The 13,745-nt window shown below is 50.8% G+C and overlaps 1 protein-coding gene across 2 annotated transcripts in view; it reads left to right on the top strand.

Moving 5' to 3' along the window:
• The window catches only part of LARGE1 (LARGE xylosyl- and glucuronyltransferase 1), a 604,219-nt gene that overhangs the window by 42,983 nt on the left and 547,491 nt on the right, over positions 1-13,745 (top strand). The window contains exon 1 of one of the 2 annotated variants that reach the window (XM_047786442.1): positions 8,668-9,064. The exons of the other annotated variant lie outside the window; for it this stretch is intronic. Coding sequence (XP_047642398.1) covers positions 8,811-9,064 — 254 coding nt within the window. The 5' untranslated portion in view covers positions 8,668-8,810. Of the gene's footprint in view, positions 1-8,667; positions 9,065-13,745 lie in introns of those variants that run through there. 2 annotated transcript variants of the gene reach the window in all.

Genomic DNA, 13,745 nt, shown 5'->3' on the forward strand with positions numbered 1-13,745 from the left:
ACTGTTTGTATCTTACTGTCTAATTTCACTTAGCATGATAATTTCTAGGTCATCTGTGTTGCTGTAAATGCCATTATTTCATTCCTTTTTATGGCTGAGTAATATTCCACTGTGTATATGTACCATATCTTTTTTTTTTTCTTTTTAGGGCTGCATATGGAAGTTCCCAGGCTAGGGGTCAAATCGGAGCTGCAGCTCCTGGCCTATGCCACAGCCACAGCTGTGTGGGATCCGAGTGGCATCTGTGACCTCCACCATGACTCACGGCAATGCCAGATCCTTAACCCACTGAGCGAGGCTGGGGATTGAACTTGCGTCCTCATGGATGCTGGTCAGATTCATTTCCGCTGTGCCACGATGGGAACTCCCTGTACCACATCTTCTGTATCCACTCCGTGGGTGTTTTTTTCATGCTTTAACCGTGTCCCTTGCTAGGGAGTCTCCTGGGCCACCTCTGCCTCTGTCACCCTGGCCCCTTTCTGACCACTGGGGGTAGGGGTACCAGTGACCTGGCAGATCTGGGTAGAAGCTGGGCCAGTTTTGACACAGGCTCATTTGTACTAGGTCGTTGGTCCTTGTGATGCAGCAGGGCAAGGAGTATGGGAGGCTGGGCATGGTCTTGGTGGTGTGGAAAGTGTGTAAGCGCCTACTCTGCGAAAGTGGGGGCGGGGAGGGGCGATGTTGCTCTGTGTCCTGTGTCCATCCTGGTTATTTGGTCCAGTAGGGCTTTGGTGGCATCGGCTTAGTGTCTCGGAGAACAGGTCCCAGAGGTCACCGTCGTCATGTCCACACGTCCTCCCCGACTTCAGGCCCCTCTTTCTTCCACTGCCTTTTAAGCCCTTGTAACCATGTGGTGTAACTTGTCTCTGAACCCTCCAGGCTCCAGCGTGGTGAAATCGACCCTGTAGATTGGCCTTCCTCAAAATGGGATTCACGGCTTTGCAATCCGTATGTTCTGGGAGAGGGAGCTGCTATTTCAATGATACTCTTTAAATTGGGGGCGTCTATTTTTGAGGATAAATAATAAAACAAAACCTTGTTGGGATTCTTGGCTGCGCTCATGTGCAGCGGAAATAGGATTTCGTAAAGTGAGACCTGTGCTTTTTAACTGGCTTTCTCCTCCCCCTTAAAAGGGTCAGTTTAGTACCCACCTTGGGGAAACTCCATCGTCCTCATGGTTTACCTATGCCTCTGGAAACCTGGCCGGTGTGGAAGCATCTAGAATGTCAGACTCTCCATATGGGAGCCTGTTGGGGAATGTCGCCCCCAGTTGGCCTCGCGGCCTCTGTGTCCCCTTTATTGAATGTAGAAAAGGCCACTTATTAAGTAGAAGGGGACAGTTTGGAACAATAGCATTCACGCGTTGCTAAAGAGTATGCTGACAGGTCGCGGATTTTCCCCTCTTCCGTCTGTCCTTCTGCTTCTGTGTGTCCTGCCCACAAAAATGGTGCCCAGCAGGCACACATGTGGGACAAGTACCTGCCTCCAATGTCTGTGTCCTAAGGGGGAACAGAAATGTTGCCGTGAAGGAGCTTTTCAGCATTTGAAAGCAAGATCTTGCTGAAGGTTCAGATGCAAACATCTTCAGCTGTAACGTCGGGGAGCTTAGGTCCAGCTTCTGCAGAGCAAAGATGTCCATTGCCTGCTGCACTCACCTGACCAGGTGTGGCTGGTAAGTCTGGGGGGCTGAGCCAGGCCACTAGGACGAGGCAGGAGAGTGACCGTCAAGTCCTGGATGGCAGGGACCCAGCCTGACCGTGGCAGTGATGGATCTTGGCTCTGTCTCCTCCAGCTGGGGGACCCTGGGCAAGTCTGACGTCTCTTTTCTCACGTGAGCCTCAGTTTGCCTCCATGAAAATTGACATAATCCCAGCAGTCTCGTGGGCCTGTGAAAGGACTCACATGACAATGTACTTCCAAGTTCAGCCCTCTGAGACCTGTCCGCGGTGTAAGAGCTGTGGATGCTCGAGCTTTGGATCAGGACTGTTCTCCCATCTGACTCAGGACCCAGATATTCTGAAAACCATGGCAAGGCGGGCCAGGTCCAAAAGGCTGTGAGATGATACCTTTTGCTTCCGCTTAAACCATGTGGTTCGGGCCACCTAGAAATGCACTCTCATTAGCGTGAGTGGGCACAGTTCGGAGTGCTTGATTAACCCAGCAATTAATAACAGTGGAGAGGTGACAGTGGGTATCAACGAGCTACCATTGAAAGCAATTCACTTGGCCTCTCTCCATGCAGACAGATTGGTGGAGAAGCCGCCTGTGGGGAGGAACTCGGGAATGTAGAAAAAGGGAATCTAGTTGGGAAGAGGGACTCAGAATGAAAACCAGGCCATCAGGATGGGCTGGTCTGATGATTTCATTCAGACAACAGATAGCTATTAAGTCATTCCTATGTGCTCTTTACTGTGCCAGGAGCTAAGCTATACACATGGACAAGGCAGGGCTGTCTTGGAGGTAAGACACACATAAGCCATGAATTCTAATACTTGGTAGAAAGTATGGGTTAGATGGGGCTTTTAAGTTCATGAGTGACCAAAGGAAGGAATGATGGGTTTTTTGTTTTGTTTTTAGGGCTGCACCTGTGGCATGTGGCAGTTCCCAGGCTAGGGGAACTATAGCTGCCAATCTACACCACGTCCTCAGCAGTGCAGGATCTGAGCCGTGTCTGTGACCTGCACCACAGCTCAGGGCATCGCCAGGTCCTTAACCCACTGAGCGAGGCCAGGGATCGAGGCCAGCAAGGCCTCATGGATTCTAGTCGGAATCGTCACCACTGAGCCATGATGGGGACTCCCAGGAATGACTGGTTTTATGAAAAGGGAGAGAGTGGCTTTGACTTTCCAGAAAAGATGATTTGAGCCAGACCTTGCTGGAGGGAAAGGGCACAGGGGGGCCGCAGGAGCAAAGTTCGGGAGGTGTGAGATGAAGCTGGTGTTTGTAGTTGTGCATGGGAGCTGGGGTCAAATGCCAGCTCTGCCATTTCCCAGCTGGGTGACTGGGCGAATCTCAGAGACGTCCAGGGAGTTGGTTTGCTCATCTGTAAATGGGCATAAAGAATCGATGCCTCTGGGAACATGAGGAGGATTCATTTCTCGTTCATGTGTGGCACAGTACGCTTGGCCCAAGGTGCCCCCTCTGGTAGCAGTTAAGAGCCCTGAAGTGTCCCTGGGTTCCTTGAGGGTGCCCTGCCTAAGAAGGAGCTGAGACTGAAATGTCATTTAGGGCCAGGTATCAAAGGCAGGGCAGTATCCCACATCCTGATCTCACCTTTGCAAACGTTTGTCCCCCCTTGAGGTATCCAGCAATCTTACCCTTTAAAACATAGCCACCTGGGAGTCCCCTGGTGACTCAGTGGGTTAAGGACTCAGCATTGTCACTGCTGTGGCTCCGGTTCCTGCCGTGGTTCGGGTTTGATCCCTGGTCCGGGAACTTCTGCATGCTGGGAATGCAGCCAAACAAACAAACAAGAAACCCCAGCCGCCTGCTGGTGATCCTGGTGACAAGTAGCTAAATGTTAGTTGTTCATTCTTTTCTGGGGTGACGGTGAGGGGAGGCCATTGTTTCAAGGAGCAGATTTGGAGAAATAGGGAGGCATTAGTATCCAGTATTGGGAAGAGCTTCAGCTCAGCATCTTGCTAGACCTGGAGTTAGATTCTGGCTCCCTGGTTTGACAGCCACATGCCCTTAGGCAGGTCACTTAAACACTCCCAGGTTTAGTTTCTCGGTCCATGGAATGTGGTCTAAAATGTATTTATGTAGTGAGCGGAAACCTTTGTCTTAAAAACTGGGAAGAAAATTCCCTTGAAGGAGGGAACCAAGTTTGCACAGGAAAATACCTTAATAAGCTAGAACAGTGCTGCTAGTAGCCACATTTAAAAAAAATAATAACAGTAAGTAGGAGCTCCCCTTGTGGTGCAGTGAAAATGAGTCTAGTTTTCTATGAGACTAGTGACTATGAGGTTGCAGTTCGATCCCTGGCCTCGCTCAGTGGGTTAAAGATCCGGCATTTCCGTGAGCTGTGGTGTAGGTCGCAGACGGGGCTCAGATCTTGCATTGCTGTGGCTGTGGTGTAGGCTGGCAGCTCTAGCTCCAATTCAACCCCTAGCCTGGGAACCTCCATATGCCATGGGTGCCGCCCTAAAAAGCAGTGAAAATTTAAAAAAAAAGTAAAAAGAAATAGATGGTTAATTTTTAATGATAATTGCTCAATGTAACCAACATATATTAAAATTTTTTGAGCTACTTTAATTCTCTATTTCAGACTAAGTCTTTGAAATCTGGCTTATATTTTACATTCCTAGGATAGCTATATGCGGTTACGGCTACCGTATTGGACGGTATTACCCCACTGAGTGAGGCCAGGGATCGAACCTGAGTCCTCATGGATGCTCGTCAGGTTTGTAAACCACTGAGTCACAACGGGAACTCCCTCCTATTTTGGAAAATGAGAAAACTGAGGCACAGAAAGCTTCAGAAATTTGACCCGGCGACAGCAGTCTGTCTCCAGGGCCCTGCTGTGCAAAAAATCTTGGAGGAGAAGGAAAAATATCCTAAAAAGGCTTCGGGCTTCCATTTAGCACGGACTTGGGTGACTTCCACCAGAGGGCTATGGGCCAGAAAGCCTCAGGCCTCATCTGAAAAGTCATCGTCTTTGAAGAAGGAGCTTTCTTAGTCCCACAGTCATCCGGATCTGTGCCCAGGACACAGTACTTGCTCAGTGAACGTTTGTGGAAGTCGGTGAGCGTGAGCTGACAGCACAGCATAGAATCGTCTCTGATCTGCTGGGGGGCCTGCAAATACCAGTAACGCTGTGCCATTATGGGATGGTCTCGTAAAGAAGCCCTGGGGGAAGAGGCCCAAGCGGCAGGGAGCCTGGCTTGTTCGGATCCAGAGTTCGCACTGCGAGCTGAGGACAGAGGCTTGTTTATCCATCCCACGCTAAAGCTTTTGTTTGTTTGTTCAGTACATTTAAAAAAATTCAAATATAGTATATTCTACAAGCAGCCAAATATAGAAAGTATGCAGTGGTGTATTTTTATAGGAAGTCCACCTATATAACTGGCTCTGAGATCAGGGAATAGGACAGGAGTTCCTGTTGTGGCTCAGCAGGTTAAGAACCTGATGGTGTCTCAGTGAGGATATGGGTTTGACCCCTGGCCTCGATCAGTGGGTTAAGGATCTGGTGTTGCCTTGAGCCTGTGGTATAGGTCACAGACAAGGCTCGGATCCTGCGTTGCTGTGGCTGTGGTGTAGGACGGTAGCTGCAGCTCCAATTGGACCCCTAGCCTGGGAACCTCCATATGCCACAGATGCAGCTATAAAAAGAAAAAAAAAAAGGAATACAGTATTACCAGTACCTCAGAGCCCTCCCTCATCACTGCCCCCTTGCCCTTCCCAAAGATGCTTGCTTTCCTGGCTTCGGACCCCATGGACTGCCCAGGCTTTCCAGTGAATTCTACGGATTGGAGTTGTGGGGGTCTAGTTTGCTACAGTCCTGCAACCCTCATGGTCTCCAGGATTTGGGGTTCTTGTGTCCATTGCACAGATGAGAAACTGAGGCTCAGAGGCCATGCCACCTGCCCAGGTCTCATGGCTCAAGAATGGAATAGTGATTCAGCCTCAGAGCTTCAGTGGCCAAAGCCTGTGTTTTTGGCCATGATCTGTGTTTTCTTCTCTGATGTTTCGTCTAAAATCCCAAGGTTGAAATGACTGCCAGCCTGTGCGGTATTCCAGGGTGGCTGCTGAGATGCTGCTCCAGCTTTATCCCGAAGGCACGCTCCCGGTCCAGGGGGACTGAAGGCCACTCCTCACCTGCCCGAGTGACCTGGCAGCAGGAGGTGGGGCAGGCGGGTTCCTCGCGGTCCCTGCTTCCCATTTCCGTTTGCTGCTGACAAAGACACTCAGTCCCCGGCTGGCCGGGGAAGCTTTGACTAAAACAGAGTCAAATGCCTCCCTCCGCCTGCAGTGGAAGTTCTGGGCTGCCAAGTGCAAGCCACATGCACTGGTCTGCTCTGGGGTCACAGCTGGGCTGCTGCCCCAAGCACCTTGGGTTTCAGCATCAGGCTGCAGGCCCCTTGCAGTGGTTGGAGGTGGGCATGTGTATTTCTGGCCGAGGAGCTTTTCTCTGTGTGTGGCATGGCCTTCAGCCCCCACCGTTCCCTAGTCAAGAGGGACAGGTGGTGGCTGTCATTCTGCAGTTGGCCCCAGCCATGGCGAGATTTGCCAACAGTTCTGGAACGGACAAATCCCCCCAGCCTCTCTGGCCCAGAGAATGCAGCTTGACCCATAAAGCCACATGCAGGCAGTTCCCTGAGCCTGGCCTTCTCTCTGTGATGGGAGTGGACAGCAGGCAGGAATATAAGCAATTACACTAGGCTCTGTGCCCCTAGGACTGAAATTTAATTCAGAAAGGCAAAATACAGTCACCTCTCTGGGGGCAATGGTTCTTCTAAAAATAAAGCCAATATTATTACTATAATCCTAGCGAGTGAGTAGCTGAACAATTTACTCTTTGCTGGCCGCTAGGCCCAGTGTCAGAGATTGAACGATACAGCCCAGGAGCCATACTGTCTGGGGGTGAAGCCTGCATCCTCTGCTCAGCTGTGTGGCCTTGGGTGAGGCCTCGCCGTCCCTGTCCCTCCGGGAAATGGGATCACGACAGTCCTAACTTGGTAGAGTTGCTGTGGGAGGGAATTAACGCACGTAAAGCTCTCAGATCACTGTGTGACATGTTGAAAGTCTTGATAAATGTTTGTATGATGGTGATGATGAAGACGAGAGTGGGGTCAATGCCAGCCTTTCTGGGCGGTTTAATATTCAGAGTTGCCAGGTGAGGAATCCAAGGCACAGAGAGGGTCAGTTCCTGGCCCAGGGTTTCACAACCAGTAGTCAGTGGAGGTAGACTTAGAACTTGGAGCTGCCTGGAGAGTTCCTGTCATGGTGCAGCGGAAATGAATCTGACTGGGAACCATGAGGTTGAAGGTTCGATCCCTGGCCTCACTCAGTGGGTTAAGGATCTGGTGTTGCCATGAGCTGTGGTGTAGGTCACAGAAACAGCTCGGATCTGGCGTTGTTGTGGCTCTGCCGTAGGCTGACAGCTGTAGCTCCGATGAGACCCCTAGCCTGGGAACCTCCATATGCCAAAGGTGTGGCCCTAAAAGACAAAAAAAATTTTAAAAAAAAGAACTTGGAGCTGCCTGATAGCCTGCTTTGCAGTGAGTGCTGGCAGAGGCGTTCTTGGCTTACTTAAGTTTGGAACCCCCCCCCCAAAAAAAAATAGTTCCAGTAAGAACAGGACAAATGATAATTATTTTATGGCCCATTTACAATAATAAATATAGCTTCACGGGCATGGAGAGCAGAGTTGTGTTTGCCTAGAGGAAGGGGAGGGGAGTTGGAGGGACTGGGTGCTTTGGGTGAGTAGATGCAAACTATGCCACTTAGAATGGATAAGCAATGAGGTCCTGCTGTACAGCACAGGGAACTACACCCAATCACTTGTGATAGAACATGATAGAAGATGACGTGAGAAAAGGAATGTATATATATATATATATGTGTGTGTGTGTGTGTATATATATATATGACTGGATCGCTTTGCTATGCAGCAGAAATTGGCACCACATTGTAAATCAACTATGATTAAAAAAAAAAAAAAAGATTCAGAGTCAACCCCACAGATCCCTGAGATGGGAGGGATTAGAACAACGTTCTTTGGCTTGTAGGCCTGATGTTTCAGGAAGGAAAAAAATGCAAAATAAATCCAGCAAAGGTCTACACTCGTTTATGTAATGTGCTTAGCTGGCAGTACATAATGTTGGCTCTTTAAACAATAAAATAAAATAATAAACACAGCTAATGTCCCCTGAGTGCATTGCCCGGTTCCAGCTGCTACATTGCCATCGCCTCGTTTGGGTCATGGCCTCCGTGGAAAAGTTTTGAGGTCAGATCAAATTAGAGGCACATCTTTTCTCACCACGGGCGGCCGTGCTCCTGAGAGAGGATGTGTGAGGACGTTTGCCGGGAGTCTTAGGAGCCAGGGAGACCTGCTTTCTCATTTGTGTTCTGTGTCCTTAAACGCAAACCATGCCTGTCACCCCAGCTGGCGGGGCCCTTCTGACCCTCGGTCCCTCTTGTGGCCCATCCGCAGCATCCACACCGACTCTTTAACAAAGGATCAATCATCCAGGAAAGATGAGGTTTCGGGTTTGACAAAGGCAGGACAGCGCAGGGCCGTTAGTGGGAAGAATGTGCCATTTTCTCATTTAAGTCCCCTGAGCTGAGGCAGGAAAGCAGAGGACCAGGGAAGAGGCATTAAGGAGAGAGAAAGACTTACAGAGTGGGGTAGGGAGCGGGGAGGGCAGTGGGTGACTTGCCCTGGGATTTACGTGACATGAGAAAGGGGGTAGTGAGACCTAGTGGGTGGCACACATGGGGGCGGGGGAGAATGTGAGATGCAGCCTTGGGAGGGGAGGGGCATGGGTGAATAGGAGCAGGGGCTCTCCAGGTCTCAGGGCCACCTGATGCAGCGCTGCTGGCGGGAGGGCAGAGTGGCAGTTTCCAGATCCTGATCTCATGCTCCTCGACCATGCGTGTCACCTCCTGGGCCAGAGAGATGGTCTTGCTGAGCTCTGTCTGCTGGGTGACTCGGCCGGGGGGGCGTCTGCAGGGTGGTTCTTCTGCATGAGAGCTTCCGTGGGGATGCCAGCCTCAGTGCCAGAGCGGGACACCCTTGGACACCATTCTGAAGCCACCACACCAGTAAACCTCACGGTGCCTCACTAGCCCAGGACGGCTGGAGCTAAATGGGGGCGTGCCTCTGCCGTGCACTGCTCAGGCCAGGGGTTAAAAAAAGAAACACTTGTGCGCCGATCCAAGGGCTTTTTGTGGGCAGGGCAGAAATAATAAACCCAAACATAGGGTCCAGGCGCTTCAGGCGTGAGCTCGTGTGTCCTTCGGGGCTGGATTCTGGTAGCTCCAGGAGATCAGTGTGGCTGCCAGGGCCAGCCAATGGTGTGTCCTCCTGGGGGGTGGCTGGAATCCCAGTTGCAGGACACAGGTGAGTGGGCATGTTTTCTGTTCAGAGATTTTAAGCTGATTCATAGAAAATGGCTTCCAGAATGGCCTGGCACCTCGCCAGTGCTCCAGGTGGTAGTTGTTTATGGTAATGAACTTCTGCACATGCGTGGGGTTGAGTGAACTGGCGTAGACAGGAAGCTAGCCGTGACACTCCCTGCCGACGTGTCAGGAGTGGACAAACCAGAGTTTGATTCGGTTCTGCTCTTTGCAGACTCCGGGACTTGGGCTTGTTTGTTTTCTCAGCAAGGCCAGGTCCACCGCTCTTGACCATGGCCCCAGAGTCACTCCAGGAAGGCCAGCTCCCGGTGTGAGTGGGGGCTTGGCCTCTCTGTGCCCGCACTTGGCATCTGGTCCTCACCTTCCAGGAGAAGTTGCTTCGCATATGTGGAAATGCAGGCCCAGGGATGTCAAAGCTGGTGCTTTGGATGGTGCTGAGGATGGTGCTGAGGGTGGTGAAGAGGGTGGTGAGGAGGGTGGTGATGAGGGTGGTGCTGAGGATGGTGAAGAGGGTGGTGAAGAGGGTGGTGCTGAGGGTGGTGAAGAGGATGGTGCTGAGGGTGGTGAAGAGGGTGGTGCTGAGGGTGATGAAGAGGGTGGTGCTGAGGGTGGTGCTGAGGATGGTGCTGAGGGTGGTGCTGAGGGTGGTGAAGAGGGTGGTGCTGAGGGTGGTGCTGAGGGTGGTGAAGAGGATGGTGAAGAGGATGGTGACGAAGGTGATGCTGAGGATGGTGATGAGGGTAGTGAAGAGGGTGGTGCTGAGGGTGGTGATGAGGATGGTGATGAGCGTGGTGATGAGGATGGTGAAGAGGATGGTGAAGAGGGTGGTGAAGAGGATTGTGAAGAGGATGGTGAAGAGGATGGTGAAGAGGATGGTGAAGAGGGTGGTGATGAGGGTGGTGAAGAGGGTGGTGATGAGGATGGTGAAGAGGGTGGTGAAGAGGATGGTGAAGAGGGTGGTGAAGAGGATGGTGAAGAGGATGGTGAAGAGGATGGTGAAGAGGATGGTGAAGAGGGTGGTGCTGAGGGTGGTGATGAGGGTGGTGAAGAGGGTGGTGATGAGGGTGGTGAAGAGGATGGTGAAGAGGGTGGTGATGAGGATGGTGATGAGGGTGGTGAAGAGGATGGTGAAGAGGGTGGTGATGAGGGTGGTGATGAGGGTGGTGAAGAGGGTGTGATGAGGATGGGATGATTATGGTGAAGAGGATGGTGAGAGGATGGTGAAGAGGTGGTTGAAGATGGTGATGAGGGTGGTGAAGAGGATGGTGAAGAGGGTGGTGCTGAGGTGGTGATGAGGGTGGTTGAAGAGGGTGGTGAAGAGGATGGTGAAGAGGATGGTGAAGAGGGTGGTGATGAGGATGGTGATGAGGGTGGTGAAGAGGATGGTGAAGAGGGTGGTGATGAGGGTGGTGATGAGGGTGGTGAAGAGGGTGGTGATGAGGATGGTGATGAGGATGGTGAAGAGGATGGTGAAGAGGATGGTGAAGAGGTTGGTGAAGAGGATGGTGATGATGGTGTGAAGAGGATGTGTGAAGAGGCATGGTGAAGAGGATGGTGAAGAGGTTGGTGAAGAGGATTGGTGAAGAGGATGGTGAAGTAGGATTGTGATGAGGATTTTAATATGTTGGTGTATAGGGTTTTTAATATTATTGTGACGCATGTTGGTGAAGAGGTTGTTGATTTAGTGAGGGGAGGTTTGTTCTTTGTTTTTTTCATATTTTTTTTCACTATGTTTTTTCTTCTGCTGTTTGCTGTCGTCTGTTTCCTCTTCTTTTTCCTCGTTTTATTCCGTCTGTTTGTTCCTCGGCTTTTGCCGCGTCTTTTTCTTTCCTTGTTCCCTCTTTTTCCTCGTTTTTTCCTCTTCTTTTTCCTCTTTTTATTTAGCTGTTGTTCTGTTTTTTGTTCTCCTTGTTCTGCTTCTTTGTTCTCTTCTGTGTTCCGCTTCTTTTGTCTCGGCTTTTTCCTCTTTTTTTCTTCCTCGGTCGGGTGGTGGCAGCGGTTGGTGCCGCGGTGGTGCTGCGGGTGGTTCTGCTCCTGGTGCTGGGCTGGTGTCCGCGTCTGGTGTCTGCTGGTGGTGCCGACTGACTGGTGCCTCGTCTTGTGCCGCGTCTGGTTGCCGCGGCTGGTGCGCGGTCTGGTGCCGCGGCTGGTCCAGCGGCTGGTGCGGTTGGTGCCGCGGGTGGTGAAGAGGATGGTGAAGAGGTTGGTGAAGAGGTTGGTGATGAGGGTGGGGTGTGAGAATGTGTGATGAGTGTGGTGAAGAGGATGGTGACTGAGTGATGGTGATGAGGGTGGTGAAGAGGGTGGTGATGAGGATGTGTGAAGAGGATGGTGAAGAGGATGGTGAAGAGGTTGGTGAAGAGGTTGGTGATGAGGGTGGTGAGAGGAGGTGAAGAGGTGGTAAGAGTGTGAAGAGGATGGTGAAGAGGGTGGTGATGGATGGTGTGAGGGGGTGAGAGGTGGTGAAGAGGATGGTGAAGAGGTTGGTGATGAGGGTGGTGTGAGATGTGATGGGATGGTGAAGAGGGTGGTGAAGAGATGGTGAAGAGGATGGTGAATAGGATGTGAAGAGGTGGTGCTGAGGATTGTGAAGGAGTATGGTGAAGAGGATGGTGAATAGGATGGTGAAGAGGTTGGTGATGAGGGTGGTGAGAGGATGGTGGAAAGGATGGTGAAGAGGAGGTGTAAGAGGTATGGTGAGAGGGTGGTGAAGGAGGATGTGTGAAGAGGATGGTGAAGAGGGTGGTGAAGAGGATGGTGAAAGGATGGTGAAGAGGATGGTGAAGAGTGGTGAGAGATGATGTGCTGAGGTGGTGAATGAGGTGGTGAAGAGGATGGTGAAGAGGTGGTGAAGAGGATGGTGAAGAGGGTGGTGATGAGGATGGTGAAGAGGATGGTGAAGAGGTTGGTGAAGAGGATGGTGAAGAGGATGGTGAAGAGGATGGTTGAAGAGGTGTGTGAAGAGGGTGGTGATGAGGATGTTAATAGGGTGGTTATGGAGTAATGGGGAGAGGGTGGTGATGAGGTGGTGTGAGGGTGGTGTGAGGGTGGTGAAGGGTGGTGAAGATGGTGTGAAGAGGTTTGAAGAGGGTGGTGAAGAGGGTGTGATGAGGATGGGGTGAAGAGGATGGTGAAGAGGTGTGGTGAAGAGGATGGTGAAGAGGGTGGTGATGAGGATGGTGAAGAGGATGGTGAAGAGGTTGGGTGAAGAGGATGGTGAAGAGGATGGTGAAGGGTGGTTGAGAGGTATGGGTGAAGAGGGTGGTGAATGAGGATGGTGAAGAGGGTGGTGATGATGAGATGGTGGCTGAGGGTGGTGCTGAGGATGGTGGTGAGAGGGTGGTGAAGAGGTGTGGTGAAGAGGTTGGTGAAGAGGATGGTGAAGAGGATGGTGAAGAGGATGGTGATGAGGGGTGGTGAAGAGGGTGGTGCGAGGGTGGTGCTGAGGGTGGTGATAGGGTGGTGAAGAGGATGGTGATGAGGGTGGTGAAGAGGGTGGTGAAGAGGATGGTGAAGAGGTTGGTGAAGAGGATGGTGAAGAGGGTGGTGATGAGGGTGGTGATGATGAACAGGGTAATCCATGCTGTTTGTTTACCGAGATGGCCAGTGAAGGTCTGTGGTGGCCAGGCTGTGTTGTTTTGTTTGTTGTTTGGGGGGGGGGCATGTGCTCAAATTAAAAAAAAATTTTTTTTTGCTATAGTTGATTTACACTGTTCTGTCAATGTCTGCTTACAACAAAGTGACCCAGTTATACATATGTATAAATACATTCTTTTTCTCATATTATCTTCCATCATGTTCCATCACAAGTGATTGGATGTAGTTCCTTGTGCTGTAACAGCAGGATCTCATTGCTTATCTACTCCAAATGCAAGAGTTAAATCTTCTGGTCCCAAATTCCCAGTCTATCCCACTCCCTCCCCCTCCCCCTTGGCAACCACAAGTCTGTTTTCTATGCCCATAAGTTTGTTTCTGTTCTGTAGATAGATTCATTTTGCTATTGTCTTTCCTTTCTGACTTATTTCACCTAGAGCGAGAATCTCCAGTTCCGTTCATGTTGCTGCAAATGGCATTATTTCGTTCCTTTTTATGACTGAGTAGTATCCCATTGTGATATGTAACACATCTTTCTTTCTTTTCTTTCCTTTCCTTTTCTTTTTTTTTTTTTTTGCTTTTAGGGCCTCAGGTGCAGCATATGGAAGTTCCCAAGCTAGGGGTCGAATTGAGCTACAGCTGCGGGCCTACGCCACACCCACAGCAGTGCAGATCTGAGCCACATCTGCAACCTACACCACATCACGGCAACACCAGATCCTTGACCCACTGAGCAAGGCCAGGGATCTAATCTATCTGATTCGTTTCTGCTGCCACCACAGTGGGAACTCCCTGTACCACATTTTCTTAATCCACTCATCTGGACATTTAGCTTGTTTCCACGTCTTGGCTATTGTGAATAGTGCTGCAGTGTACATGGGGTGCATTTATCTTTTTGAATTGTAGTTTTGTCTGGATGGAGGCCCAGGACAGGGATTGCAGGATCATGTGGTAGTTCTATGCTTTGTTTCTGAGGACCCTCCATACTGCATGGGTATCGTGTCCTCTGTGTGCTCTGCAGGGTCTGAGTACCTCGGGTCACTTGATCTGGGAACCACTGTGTCACGCAG

The sequence above is a fragment of the Phacochoerus africanus genome, chromosome 7, assembly GCF_016906955.1.
Source record: "Phacochoerus africanus isolate WHEZ1 chromosome 7, ROS_Pafr_v1, whole genome shotgun sequence".
Lineage (NCBI taxonomy): Eukaryota > Metazoa > Chordata > Mammalia > Artiodactyla > Suidae > Phacochoerus > Phacochoerus africanus.